The sequence below is a fragment of the Centruroides sculpturatus genome, unplaced genomic scaffold (assembly GCF_000671375.1).
Source record: "Centruroides sculpturatus isolate CEXI.00-Female unplaced genomic scaffold, Cexi_2.0 scaffold311, whole genome shotgun sequence".
Lineage (NCBI taxonomy): Eukaryota > Metazoa > Arthropoda > Arachnida > Scorpiones > Buthidae > Centruroides > Centruroides sculpturatus.
In genome coordinates, this window is record NW_019384505.1 from 504,643 (window position 1) to 520,680 (window position 16,038).

Genomic DNA, 16,038 nt, shown 5'->3' on the forward strand with positions numbered 1-16,038 from the left:
GTTCTTGAAATAGATCAGGTCATTCCTCCCTCAGAGCAATTGCGTTCATCCATAAGTTTTAGATACATGTGCATATCTTCTAAATTTATTAATATGAAAGCATTTAATTGAAATAAAATAAATTTAAAATATAAATTATATTCTATAATTTAATTTTTTTTAAATTTTAAAATAAATTTAAGGAAATAATAAATAATAATCACAGAAGAAAATTAATATTAAAGTTTTTTTGTTTAGTATGTTTTCTGTAGACAGTGCCTTCAAGGTTATCATCTAGGCTCTTGTGATGAAGAAGAGCTATCTACTGATGTTAATAATGTAAGTTAAGTTGAAAAATGAAAAATATATTGAAGAATTAATATTGCTAAAATTATAAAATTTGTGTGTTTATAAAATTATTTTGAAGTTTAAAAATAGTTATCTAAATTTTGTTATTCTATGAATTGATTGTGAGTATGATTATTATCCTTGGTAACTGGATTGATAACATTTATTATAATTATGTTCCATTTTGTTACTAACAAGTAAGTTACAACTGGATCTTTAAAACTAAAATACAATAATCAACTTATTTTTCAAGAGTTCATTTAATAACTAAATAACATTTTTCATCGCTTTTAGTGTTTATCATCGAGCTTACATACAGTAGAGCATCGATTATCCTACCCCCGATCAACCATCACATTGGTTAACCGACCGCGTTCTAGTCGGCAAATTCAAATGTCCATTAGTGATGTGGCACTACAATATTTGGCTATGTCTTGGCTACTTTAATATTACTTTTGTTAAATTTTGCATGTTTTAGCTGGCAACATGGCTCGACCATGAAAGGGAGCCAAGGCTTAATTTTCTAATTTTTAACGATACAATAGCGACGATTATTATTTTAAAAAAACTTTTGTAAGGCAACTTGTAAAACTTTTGTAACATCGATGAAAATTCAACGCGAAGTAGGTTAATAGAGATATACTAATATACTAATTACATGGGATATACTAATATGCTAATATACTATGCTAATAATGTATTTTTTCATACTTTTCGGTTATCCGTTTTTTCAGTTATCTGACCAACCTCAGTCCCCAATTGAGTCGGATAATCGATGCTCTACTGCAGCGGTTCCCAACCTTTTTTCATTAGCGTACCCCGTGACATGTCATTTCTCTATATTGTACCCCTCATTTAAGAAATTTAGTGAGTAATCGTATTGTTAATTTTACATGTTGTAACTTTTAATTTAAAAAAACTAATTTATAATGTTGATAAAGAGAATATATTTACGTTCATACATGTAAAAATAAACACATTTACAATACAAATATAAAAATTACAATAAAAATAAAATTGCACAAAAAACTAACTTCAAAGTATTTAATTTCGTATGAAAGGAGTTCAGTGTGAGCCTTGTCCTTGTTTTTTCTCGCATAATTTTTTTATGTCAGGTTCGACTGATGCGAGGTACAATCTCAAATCTGGAACTGCCTTCAGCTTATTGCGATACTTATTTTTAATATACAGATAGGAAGAAAAAGCTCTTTCCACAAGCACAGTACTTGTAAATGGCAACAAAAATTGAAGTGCTTTATCAGAAAGTAGCTCAAATTCTTTGTTAATGTCTGCCCAAAAGTTAAAAAGAGATTTTGATTTAAATTGGCATTTTAAAATCGAATCGGTTGAAATTTCGATCAAATTCTCTTTTTCCTTACTTGATAATTTAGCTACCTGAAAGTATTCCTCTTCAAATGGATTTAGAATCCAATAGTTTGTGTTGTCAGGTTTTGGAAAGTATTTCTGAAAATCCGATTTTAATCCTTGTAAATGTTCAACTATTTGTTGATTTAATTCTGGAGAAAGTCGTAATTTGTTTTCAGATAAGAAACTGTGCAATGTTTCAAATACTTCAGGTTGACTATTTTTAATACATAACTTCCAAAAATCAAATTTTTTAATTATAGATTCAATTTTGTCAGACACAGTAAATATCGTTGTTTTATCTTGGAATGCCAAATTTAACTTATTTATATGCAGAAAAATATCTGATAAATATGCGAGAGCCTGAAGCCATTTATCGTCATGAAATTTGGATGAGAGCTTGAAAGGATTGCTTTCAAAAAAAACTTGTACCTCATGCCTAAGCTCGAATAGTCTGGTAAGAACTTTACCACGAGATAACCATCTCACTTCTGTATGAAGGAGCAATGTAGAATGAAGATTCATCATGTCGTCACATAGAACTTTGAAAATTCTTGCGTTTGTGGGCCTCGATTTTATAAAATTAACCACTTGGACAGCTTCATCAAGAACAAGTTTCAATTTATGAGGAAGGCTTTTAGAAGCTAAATTTTGTCTATGGATGCAGCAATGGCTCCAATTTACGTTCGGGGCTACTTTCATTACACGACTGCGAAGACCAGAGTAAATACCTGACATAGACTTGGCACCATCGGTACATAATCCACAGCAGTTAGACCAATCAATTCCCTTTTCTTTGACATAAGAATCAATAGCATTAAAAATGTCCTCACCTCTTGTGCGTTCTGACAAAGGATGACAAAGTAATAGGTTTTCTTCAATTTCGTTATCGACCAAATATCTTGCTATAACAAGCAAAATAGCAAAATTGGCGACATCTGTGCTTTCATCAACTTGAATAGCAAAAAATTTACTATTTTTAATTCGGCTTATTGTTGTCATTTCAACATCATCAGACATCTCGTGAATTCTTCGAGATATTGTATTGTTCGAAAGAGGAATGTTGTTCATTTTAGGTACTTGGTCTTCTCCGAGCATACAGCGAACAGCATCTTTTATACAGGGAAGAATCAAATTCTCAGCTATGGTATGATTTTTGCCACATTTAGCAATACGGTAACTAATACGGTAACTAGCTTCAACGGCATTTTCGAGATTTTTGTCAGATGACTGGATGTACGGCTTCAAACTCGATTTACTCATATTTTGCTCCAAGCGTTTAAAAAAATTATGTTCCTTGTTTTTATAATTGGGATGCTTCATTCGTAAATGTCGTAGGAGTAAGGAAGGTTTCATGCAGCCATTAGATAAAACATCTCCACATACTACACATTGTGGTTGAGGGCAGTTTTCATTTCCTATATAAGTAAATCCATATTTAATATATTCATTGCAGTACTTTCTGTTTTTCTCTGTTTTCGAGACTTTTCCAGTGTTTACATCCGAAATGCTGTTGTCTTGAGAGGTATTTGCCAATTGAACCCTTTCCACATTATGTGTTAGCTCTTTTTTTGTTTCTTGTTTCAACCACTTATCCATATCTAATGATAAATCAAAAATGAAATTAACGTACCTAATTTCGAAATTTCTCTCCGTTGCGTGTCGCCCTGGGTTGAACTTTTGTGGATGGCTAACGACAATTTCCCGTTTTTGAAAAAAATAATCATGGCTATCGTATCATCCGAAAATATTTTCTTATTTTGCACAAACAATATATATATATATATATATATATTAATTAATGTAAAACGAAAACAAATTATATTTTGGAAGTTAGTTTTAATATAAAATTATAACTAGCGCCATTTGCTTTGAAAAACGTTCTGATGCTGAAACGAGATATCTAGGGAAAATCTGGAGAAACTAGCTATATGTCCTTTTCCTTGCTAACAATAAAAAATATTTTTGATAAACAAAAAACATACTTTTTGGAACAACGTGGGAATATTGTTGAGAGATAATAATAATAACGGTAACCACCCCATCATCAAAAGTCCGTAACATAATCACTAATCACGTATAATGGTATCCCCACTACCATTGACCGAATGCGCAACATTTATTGATCTGTTGCATTGTACAATCGGCAGAATAATTTTTTTTCTATTTTTGCATTTCGAAATATATAATAAAGTTGTGATTGTTGCAAGGAACATTTTTTACCTAATAATTTTTTAATACTATTAATTTGGGATACATAATATATTATTTTTTCCGCCATAATAACTAACTTTTTTCTGTACCCCTAAAGAACCTATCGTGTACCCCCAGGGGTACGCGTACCACAGGTTGGGAATCGCTGCTCTACTGTATTCTTATAAATTTAAACAATTCAAACAAATCTTCAAAAACATCATCAAATCATATTTTTGATTATTTTTGGCTATGGCTATTTCAAAAATAATTTCCTATTATAACTACTACTACAAAAATAAATTATGAATTTAAAATTCCTATATAAAAATAGAGATTGTCCATAACTTTAACATACCTTTTGAATCATTTTGATATAAAGTTGAAATTTTGCAAATATAACTTCTCTGTTCAAATGAAAAAGAAAAATTACAAAAGTTTTATTTAATTAGGGCTTATGTAAAGGGAGAAAAAATTATTACCTAGATAATAATGATAAAATTGCTGTGATGAAGAGTTGATGTTTTTAAATAACTTTTCATTTACTCACATTCTTATTAATCCATTCATAATTATCCTGAAGGCTAAAAAGCAGTTTGTAAATTTTAAATATTCTTGATTCATTTAACATTTCTATTTCTTCTTGTCCTAAGTTTTTTGAAAGTTACTTATAAATGGCATGTAGTTAAAAGAAGAATAGTGTATTCACAGATCCTGCATCTGTTAATCTATCATAATGCAGCAACAAAGTATAAGGTAAATAAAATAAAAAAAAAACAAAATATAATGTAATTCCAAAAAGAAAAATATTTATAAAAATAGGAAGTTAAATTTGAAGAATAACAAGATCATTGCATGACATTACTTACTATTAGATGCAAGAAATTTTAATGAATGTGTTAGAAAAAATTAAAATAAAGTGTAAAATCAATAAAGGATATCTGTTTGTTTCCTTTACTATAAAAAACATTTTTTATATAACAATGTAATTTTTGTGATATGAAAAAACAAAAATAAAATCATTGAATTATGTTATTTGGTTCCTTCAAATGAAACATAGACTCAGACATTTAATGTATGTGATTTATTGAACATGCAAGGATTTACAGACACAGTACACTCAAACTGAACAACTCATTCATTCAGAGGTATACTCTTCCACCTGTACAGTAGTGTCTTACTCTCCCTCAACATTGTCAGTGTTGCCACTACAGTCTACAATTCATTTGAAGGAACAAAATATATTTAAGTTATAAATATTCTTATTATTAATATATTTTTTTGTTTATAGCACTGCAATATAAAACTTTATATTATGTTTTTATGAAAATATAATATAATAAAATGTCCATTTATAATAATAATAATAATACATTATGAATGTTTTAAAAATTATTATTTTGATGAATCAAGAATTTTCATTTATTTCTTTTTTTACTTTCAAATACTTTTAATACATTATTATTGCTTGAAATGAAAGATTACATTAAATATTATGTTTCTAAAAACAATATTAATTTTATATAACATTTGGCATTGTTTAAAATCAATAAATGAGCCATTCACAGGCCAAATAGATTAATATAACTGTATATAAAATTAGTTATGCAAAAATTTTGAAAATAATAACAATTATATTAAGGATTTACAAATGAAGTTAAAGCTATGTTTTAATATAACTGTATATAAAAGTACATTCTGCAATGTTTATTTNAAAATTTTTAATTCAGATGCATTTCGGGTTGGCTTATATTCCCAACCCCTCTTCAGTGTTGTCATATAATGGTACAGCATAGATGTATTTTACAAAATTTTTTAAATTTAAAAAAGAACATATATTATTTTAATCATTTCTGTACTTTTGTTTTGTGGAGTTAATTGATTTGGCAAGTGAGTGGCTCAAATGATAATATAAATTTGTATTATCTGTTTTATAGGTACAGTACATGATAGATGATTCTAGAGCAGAAAATTCTAGATGGGACATAGCTAGTAAAGAAATGATCAAAAGTTATACTAAACCATGTCCTAAGTGCCGAACTCCTACAGAAAGAGATGGTAAAAGTATTTATAAATATATAAAATATGATATTTAAATTTATTTTCTGAAGTCCAGTAACATTTATATTTATAGTAATAGTGTTGAAACAATTAAAATTAATTGTTATTTAAATTGATGCAGTTTTATAGAGTAGGCACTTTGTCTTATGATCTTTCTATTTATTACTGTATGAAGTGGAATACATATTAGCAAGCTCTCTAAACCCGATTTATAGTTAATTCAAACCAAATAATCTGCCAAGTTGTCAGGCTACTATATGGCTAAGTAAATGATTACAAATTAATTAACCACTTACCTCTAGACAAATTAATTAGCTTCTAATCATTTACTTAGCCATATAATAGCCTGATAATTTGGCAAATCCTTTGGTTTGAATTAATGAAGTGAAATATTTAAATGCTATATTTTTGTTTTCCATCTGTGTGATATATACTTCAAACTGTTTTTCCAAGAATATGATTTTAATATATGATGATGAGCTTATAGGGAATGCACTGATTTGTTTAATAATTTTATAGAAACAAATCTGAGGTTGTAAAATTTGTGGCTTACTATGTATTTTATATTATTAAAAAATTAATATCTTTTTGATTTCAGATTTAGATAAACCATCAAAGTTGATATTTATAAGTTTCAAGCTGATCAATATCATTTTAATTTTATAAAATTTTACATTTTAAATATAATTAAATACTAAGTAATATAAATTATTCATTATCTATAATAATAGTATGAATTTCGATTGCATTATTAATATTATCAATTTTTGTTGCAAACAATTTCAAGTTATCATTTTTTACATTTTTAAATGTAAAAAATGATAACTTGAAACTGTTTGCAAAATTGTTTTTATATGAATAAAATGTTATCAAGGTTATTAGTTTAAAAACTAATATCCTTGATAACATTTTATTCATATAAAAACTTTATGAAATATATCAAGTATAATTTATTATTAATTACAGTAATTTAAAATGGTTAAGTAGGATGTTAATTATTAACTGAGAAATATGCACTGTACACCAATCAGTAGAGTAACTGTTTGAGTTTCATCTACCATCTGTATTCAAACATCATTTTTGTACTGTTTCTGGGAAGTTTCATAAACAAAAATGGTAACTCTGCAACAGAGAAGACATTTTGTGTTCTGCCATCCAGAAAGTCTGAATCAGTTATCATTGCCTTAACAGTAGATCACTTTGAAATTGTCTGCAAAACTTAAAAAATCATCAAAAATCATGTTGCACAATGATGACTGATTTCATCTTTACAAACTTCAGAACACAAAATGCTTTCTCTGTTATGGTATCTCCATTTTTGTTTACAGTGCTTACTAGAGGCAGCAGAAAAACAGATGTTTGTATGAATATAGCAAATGAAACTTGAATATTTACTCTATAAATACATTGTATGTACATGGCATACTTCTCAGCTAATAATTAACACAATTACAGTAATTTAAAATGATAGCATTCTTTTTGTAAGACGTTATAATTGATGAAAAATGTTTACTATTAAATTTAAATCAAAGCAAAAAATAATAATAATAAATATATATGATTTATTTTATGAAATATTTATGAATAAACATTTCCAAAATATATTCTCCACATGACATTTTAATATTATATAAAGGATATCATTTCTGAAATGCAGAAAGTAATAATTTGAAACATTAGTAACAAAAATTAATTAAATAAATAAATATTATTGTACAATTTAAAAATATAGTAGAAATACTAAGTCTTCTTCAGTTCAGTCATGTCCATTCACCAAGAATAAAACAGCCTTCCTTTGCAGAGACAGCCTTTTATTATAGGCTATGCCTCTGCAACATTATGTAAAGCAGTTACTTTAAAGTGTCAGGTGGTTTCTTCTATATCTTTAAATTGTGTAAAAATCCCATCTGTCATTTTTAACTGTAAGTGAAATTATGTATTTTTTTAATTATTAGCATGACATCAGTGAATGTTTTAACTGTTTGATACATTTATGTTAAACATATCCATTTTTATTAATTTATTAAACCTCTTGTTTACAAGTTATCAATCTATTGAGTATCATCCAAGACCATTGAGATGATTTTTTTAAAATTTCCATCAGTTTAATATATAGATACAGTATAAGCATTTCCAAATTTGAATTTTATCAAAATATTAATTAGAATGTGATTAAATGAGGTATTTTAATTATATTCTAATATGTAACAACATAGATGTATATAATATGTATGCAAACCAGTCTAATCTTGAAACAAATTTAGCTATTAATGGAATATTGATAAAAATAATTTTCTTTTTTTTTTTAGAGAATCTTCTATCTATAAAATACTTGTTAAGTTTAAGGAGTAAAAACATCCTGACTTTGAATTAAAGAGTTTTGAGTTAACAAGTATAACATGTTCTTTGCCAGTTGACTTGATTCTGTGTTACATTTCACATGACAAAATTATGTCATCTGGAAGTGAACATATTAATACCAGACTTTCTCAAATTTTTCCGTGGCCATAAGTTTTCCATTATTAAGCTATCTATTACGAATCTGTTCACAGAATTATTACGAAACTGTATACAGCTTATGGCACTTTTGAGTGCATTGTCAAGGCCTTATGTCCTAAATCAGAATGCTGATAACATACTGTATAAATAAAAGGATGTCAATGCAAGGTTGTAATGGTATCAATGCAAGGTTGTAATGTTGTGTTTGGCATGAGCCATAGTGCTTTTTTATCTTAATCATCTGTATTCACACAGAATGTGAGAAATAATGAAGATATGGACCTATCAAAGGATGGAGGGTAGACAAGAAAATAGGGATTGAAGTTAAAAGTACTGATAACACTAGTTTACAGCCATTTTGTGACTGTGGGGAAAAAGATTATTTTTGTTAATTCCTATGCACTGAACATGAAAATAAAGTTAAAATTTCCCTGACACATAAGGTTTTTGAGTTGTGATTTTACAGAATTTAAAAATACTTGATGCAGAGAGTTTAGGGTGGTTTTACTAAATATTGTTTTCTTTGTCTTTGAGCAACACAAAATCATTTTAAAGTAAAAGAATGGCCTCAGAGAGATAAATTTGTTCCAGGTCAAGCTAATGTAAAAAATAAATAACTAGTTGATCCCAGAAAAAGTGTTGCTACCCCCACTGCATATAAAACTTGGATTAATAAAAACTTTTGTGAAATTACTGGATAAAGAGTGAGCTGCTTTCAAATACCTTAAACAAATTTACTCCAAAACTAAGTGATGCTAAGCTTAAAAAAGGAATATTTGATGGACCTCAAATCAGAAAATTACTATATGATGCACAGATTGCTTAAAAATTGAATGATATTGAACTAAATGCATGGTTATCTTTTAAAGGAATTGTAACACAGTTTTTGGGCAACAGAAAAATGGAAAACTAAAAAACATTGTAGGAGAATTACTTGAAAATTGCAATAACATTGGTTGTAGAATGTTCCTTAAACTATATTTTTTAGATTCACATTTCAATTTTTCCTTGAAAATTTGGGTGCCATCAGTGATGAGCAAGGGAAGAGGTTCCTCAAAGATATCCTAATAATGGAACAATGGTATCAAGGCAGGTGAGATGATGAGAAACTATTACTGGTTCCTTTTGAAAGAAAGCGATATAGAATATAAATGAAAATCAGCATTTGCAAAAAAAGTTATCAACAGTAGATTTAGCATAAATGTAATTTCATATGTATTTTTGAAAATAAAACAGTTTTTCGGTTTAATATAAGTTGAATTTCTCTCTTATTTTTACTTATATTTACAATAAATAAAAATAAAAATTGTATTATAGAACTCAAAATATATGTGTGCTGAAAAATTGTGCCTGCCATATTCGTAAAAAAGGATGCTTTATAGACCCCTATACACCCACTATATTATCAGTTGCATAAATTTTTTTTTATTTGTTGAGTAGTGTAATTTGACTTAACAAGATTATATTATATGGAAAACCCTATATACTGTGCCCAGGACTTGTAGACGTCTTTGAGTTAACACAGTTTGACTTAGTGAGGTTTTACTGTATTTCAAGATGATAATTTTAAATAAAAGTTTCTTTGTTATAAAAGAAAAACAATCTTTTTGTATTAATTTTAAAGAATTGCTAATTCTTAATGATATGAAAATATCAATCATGTTGTCTGTCATATACAAGATCTCTTTGTTGCTGCCTTATAAATATTTTTAATCAGTTTCTTAGTTAAGATTTTAAAATTTGATATATCTTTTAAATTATAAAAGTTAATTTTTGTTGAAATATTATTCTAAAATTTGTCATTGTGTAATTTTTAAAAATATAAATTTTTTGTAAACATTTATCATAAATGATTAATCAGATTCCATAAACTATAATAAATAATTAAATATTTAAAAATATTTCCAATGATTTATTTTTATCTAATATGCTATTGTTCTATACAATTTGATACAAGAAATTGTTCATTCTTCTTACAAATAAATTAGAGACAACTCATAAGTAAATAGACAGACACCCATTTGAATGTCTTCCAATGCATGAGATAATGTTAACTTGAAGAATCCATTGTCATATTGGAGAAGAGACTTCTTTCAACATTCTCTGGTGGACAAATATGCATCCACATTGGAGCTCCTTGACACACTGCCAAAAAGAATTGGCAGTGTGTCAAGGAGCAAGGCTGGCAACATAAGGCATCTGCAAAATGCCTTATGTTGCCAGCTTCCATGGGCTAGTTAGTCATTTGACATGAATCCTATCAAATACATCTGGAATCTGCTGGATTGTGCAGTGCAATGACATTCACAAAAATGCACTTCCCATGGAGAACTTTTAGATTGTTTGTATGTAAGTAAGCCAAGATAGCAGGGCCCACCAGTGGCCAACTGGTTCTGTTCCTTCAACACTGGGAGTTCAGTCATGGGTTTGCATCTTGTCAGGACAGACTGGAGTTTTCCAGGTTTCCTCCACATCTGTAATGCCTGTATAGGGGCCAGTTATCCTTAAAAAGACCTCCTCCTAGGCAGATTGCCCAAATGTTGCATTGCCATAACTTAACAAACAAACAAACCAAGGTAGCAAAACTCATTGATTTTATTCCCAAGGTTTAATTAAGGCTTTGTTAAGGCTGGTTAAGACTTTGTGGTTTTAATATGCATATGTGACATTTGTATTATATGGATACTATGAAATAGAAGACAGTGTCTGAAAGTAAAGGCGTCTATTTACTTATGGATTGTCTTTGCATTTACATGCAATACAGTAAATTTACTACTTTAACTAAATAATTCTTTAACTTTTAATATACTGTAATACTTTAAAATTAGTCATTATACTTAAAAATCCTTCTTCACAAAATCTGTTTCCAAATTCAAACAGTTTGAAATGATTTTAATTTTTTTGGTCTTGTGTATATATTGTTTTTTTTTCTTTAGAAACATGATTTTTTTTCTGTTTAAAATTTGCTTATTGTGTTTAAGACTCATATTTTTGAAGAGATTACATAGGGTAACTCAAAATCATTTAAGAGAACAATTTATTCATTACAAAATCTAAATTCCTGTCTTTGTTATAAATTTTATTATTTTCCAACTTTACAAAAATTATTTAAAATAAAACTTTGCTTGTTTAGTGCACAAATTACAATACTTCAAGTACAATTTATGATTCATATTCACAAGCATTCCTGGAACAAAAATAAAACAAAACAGTTAACAATTTACTGTGTTTTCCATTTTGGCTTATTCTTATTAGAAAAACTTCATGTTAGTGAAGTTTAAAAATGTTTGTTTTTCACACAATTGGCGACCATCTCGGTGCACCAATTACATTAACAAAGTTCAGATACTTCAATATACTGATCTTGGTTCATTGAGAAGACATCTTATGACGAATTGACGAGTTGTTGCTAGAAGTAATTCTCCTTTGCGGTTGAAGAACAAACAGCAAGATGAATCCAGACTTGACTTGAACCTTGATGCACACTTGAAGATCTATGACATCTCTTGCTTTTGACGTGAAGTCCTAAGCCAAACTTAGACAAAACTGATGTATATCCTGACGTTCCCGTGTTGAAGTGTGTTTAAATCTCCTGTTTTGACATTAATCCTTTTATAGCCATTGATAAGCGGGTTGGATGACCAATCAGTGCTTACCGAGCTGTAACACTGTGCAAATAATGTGTGGCACGATTCCCTGCCGTTTAATCAATGGTTACCAGTTGTAGCACTATGCAAAATATGTAGTAGAGTGGTATGATCCTCGACCAACCAGTGCTCAGCTACTCTGTCCAAGGTCCGCTGGTGGTGTGATGATATGCCAATCAATCAGCAGCCACGCATTCAAAATCCCACGGTTGCTTCCTTAACCGTCTTTCCGCAACGGCAACTGTTACTAGTTTAAAAATAGAAAGGCATGTTCTTACACGATTCTACCCCAACAATGTTGTAGTTCAATAACTTGTGTTTAGTTGCCTTCTAAATATTTCTGAACCAATAACCAAATAATAAATCCTATTGTCACAATAATAACATTTTATAACTTATCATTCATTTTTGTCTTAGTGTAATCTTTGTGCATTATATGTTTCAAATAAACTCCCTTTACTTTATACAAGATATAAGAACAGATCTCGTATACCTAAATCTGTTTTATAATTAAAAAAATCGGCAAACTTGGCAATATTATGTAATAATGTAACAGTTTTTTCTATAAGATTATTAAAGATTTATTTAAAAAAGGTCTGAAACATGTTTAAAAACATATTTTATTCTTTTTATAAAGTTTGTTAAGGTTTATTAGAAGCTGAGGATGGCCTAAGTTAGGATAGGAACATTTCAGTTTTGTTTTAAATACAGTTGTGATAAACTTATAGTAGTACTCTTTTATTTCTATTTTTCTGTATAAATCTGTCCCCTTCTTCAAACTTATTTCATATCATTATATTAATTTTCCTTACATTAATTCTGAATTTATATTGTTTTATGATACTTTCTATCTCAGTTTTCTGACATGTATCATATTTTATAAATCAATTTTAAATATGGCATGAATAGGAATTATTTAATTAATTATACAGTACATATCATTTAATGTCCTTTAATATTGATTCATTTACTTATCTTTTTTTTAATTAATACCAGAAACTCCATAATTTATAAAATTAGAAGGGAATGTATCTCACAAATTATCAACTGTAAAATGTAGTGTTATGAATCTATTAAATCCCTTGTGGGTTATTTAATTTGGTGTTATATGTAACATTATATATCAATTTCTGTACATCATCCTCTTGGGATATGTATTATCTCTGATTAGCAACATCATGTGTATAAACTGTATATATATATATACAGTATATATCTTTCATATGAAAGAAATTATAGCTGAACAATTATATAATTATATAATCTGTGTGAACAATTGAATGATTGTTTTTTTTTAATTTAAACTAAGAAGAATTAAAGATTAATTGTATGGATAATTAATTAATATTAACTGTATCTTCCCTTGACTCATAATTGCGTTAGCAATGTTTATAGAAGAAACCTCAAGTTTCTTCTACAAACATTGCCGACACAATTACAAGTCAAATAATAACTTAAAAATAATAATAAATTCTGTGGTTTTCTAAAAGAAAATACATGTTAAATTTGCATATAAGAAGAACTATTCTTTATATATATTTGTGTATTAAGCTAAAAAGTATTCTTAACTAATATCTAAAACTATATCAAATTATATTATTATCTATTGTTTTCTACAGTCCAATAATTTGCATATCATAAATTGCATTTAATTTTCATAATATTTAAATAAAATTTTTTAAAATAATTAACTTTTAAAACACTATTTTTACTATATTTAATACACTTTCTTTTATACAGGAGGATGCATGCATATGGTATGTACCCGTCCACAATGTAACTATCATTGGTGTTGGTTATGCCAGACAGGATGGAGTCGCAATTGTATGGGAGATCATTGGTTTGGTTAAAACATAATCGAATGCTTTCATCTCTGTGATATTTACATTAAAAATTTATGCAGTTTACAATACAAAAATCTTTACCGGTTTTATTCATTTTGAAATACAAATAATAAGCAACAGAAATTGACTTTTTTCCATTCGATATTATCCGCTTATATATATAATATACTGGATATATAATAATATCCAAGACCTTTTTCTTAATAAAATAAATGAAAAAGTATACATAATATCAAAAGAAACATCAAATTAAAAATTTGTTACTCTGAAACATAGAAAGATTTATTTATTAATTAGCAAATTTGCAATAATGATGAAAATTAAGAAAAAAAAAGTCTATGCAAGATTGCAATATTTCAAGATTTTGTAAATAATAATAATAATAATATTACAAATGTGAAAATATCAAAAAGGAAAGTTTTCTTTTCATTTAAAAATAAATTTTTTTTTGAGTTTTTCACATTTTTATAAACTAATTTTGCGAAAGATATTTGTCAGTAAGAAATAAACTGAATTAATATGTAATTATTTATAAATAAATAAAAAATATTTTAATCTTAAATAACTGTTTTATGTTATTTTTTAATTTTATATCACATTTTAATTCTAAGAAGTGAACTGTTCAGGAGAAGAAACATAGTCTCAAAAACATCAAATAGCTTGACAGTTTTGGCAGTATTACACACATTTTATTTGATTAAAATTTTTTTTAAGATTTTATATGTTTGAAAGTTCCTGGATTATATACAGAAGCTTAATTATCATTAAACTGTCCAAAAATTCTTTTAAAGGATGTCTTTACTCTTCAAACTTTTTATTATTATTAATTATTGAAAGACACAAATTCTACATTCACAAAATTTATAAAACCTTAAAAAAAACTATAAAAATATTAATTTTGCTATAACAAAGCTATAAACATTATTGGAGCCATCAAATTTGTTTAATGCGTAATAAAAAAATAAATAATTAAAACATTAATTCAAGTTAATGCATATTTTTTTTTTACTCCATAAACTTCAAATTTTACTCAAATTACATTTATTTATTCCTAAAATTGATGAACTTTTATTACTTTAATGTATGAGTTTAACTGTTGAGTTGACAGATATAATACAGGCTTTAGCATAATGCCATTTTATGAAGGTAAACAGAATGAGAGACATTGAAATCTATACAAAATTTGTAATATGATATACAACACAAATACTTATCTATATATATATATATATATATAAATGGACGAGTCTTATAATTTAATAATAAAATAGAATTGGCTGACAAAAACAAATTTCTTCTTTTTACCAACAGATGGCTGCATTGTGTCAAAGTCAGAGAATAATGTATTTTGTTATCTTGATTCTATAACATGTCTCCCAGGATAAAATTAATTTTGTCAAAGAGGAAAAATATTGCTCTGCACACAAGGAATTTAGAATTACATTTTTAGATAATGTAATGAATTGGAAATTTTAAATATTTTCTACAAATTCAAAAATTTGACAGGGTGAAAGAGTTTATATTATTCCTCAAAATATTTAAATTCACTTTCTTTGATGTAACCTTGAACATTTCTATTTGTATTTTTGGAAGATTTTACATTTTAAAAAAATATATGGAATGGTTCAAATCCAATTTTTGAAAAAGTTTGTATACTTAAAAAAACACTTTAAAATTGGAAGTCTTTGGAAGTGTTTATATTCACTCTCAACTTCTAATTTCGAATTCTTTGGAAAGTTAGATTAAAAAAAAAAATAAGGATCTGATTTTTTGAAAGAGTTACAATATATATAGAATCTTTAAACCTTTAAAAGGACTTATAATAAAAGAATTATTGTAAATTCAAATATTTAAGAAGAGTTTATATACAAGAAACCTCAAAATCACTTTTTGGAAAATTTTACAATCAGTATACAACTTAAATTCAAATTTTCCAAGCTCCTACCTCTTCAAAAAATTTAAATTGTAAGCTATTTCACAAAATTAATTTAAAAAAAAATATATGTAATAAAAACAATATCAATATCTAAAAAAAATTCAATTTTACATAGGAATATACAAACTTTTCAAGTTATATATAACATAAAAGAGATATTAAGATT

General features: G+C 27.2%; 1 protein-coding gene across 1 annotated transcript in view; it reads left to right on the forward strand.

Annotated features, from left to right (window-relative positions):
* LOC111622201 (E3 ubiquitin-protein ligase parkin-like) overlaps positions 1 to 14,211 on the forward strand; it is a 53,551-nt gene extending 39,340 nt beyond the window's left edge. Inside the window, exons 8-10 of the mRNA XM_023364555.1 lie at positions 238 to 318; positions 5,823 to 5,943; positions 13,833 to 14,211. Of these exons, the coding sequence (XP_023220323.1) occupies positions 238 to 318; positions 5,823 to 5,943; positions 13,833 to 13,942 (312 nt within the window). The 3' untranslated portion in view covers positions 13,943 to 14,211. The remainder of the gene's footprint in view (positions 1 to 237; positions 319 to 5,822; positions 5,944 to 13,832) is intronic.
* The last annotated feature ends 1,827 nt before the right edge of the window (positions 14,212 to 16,038 follow it).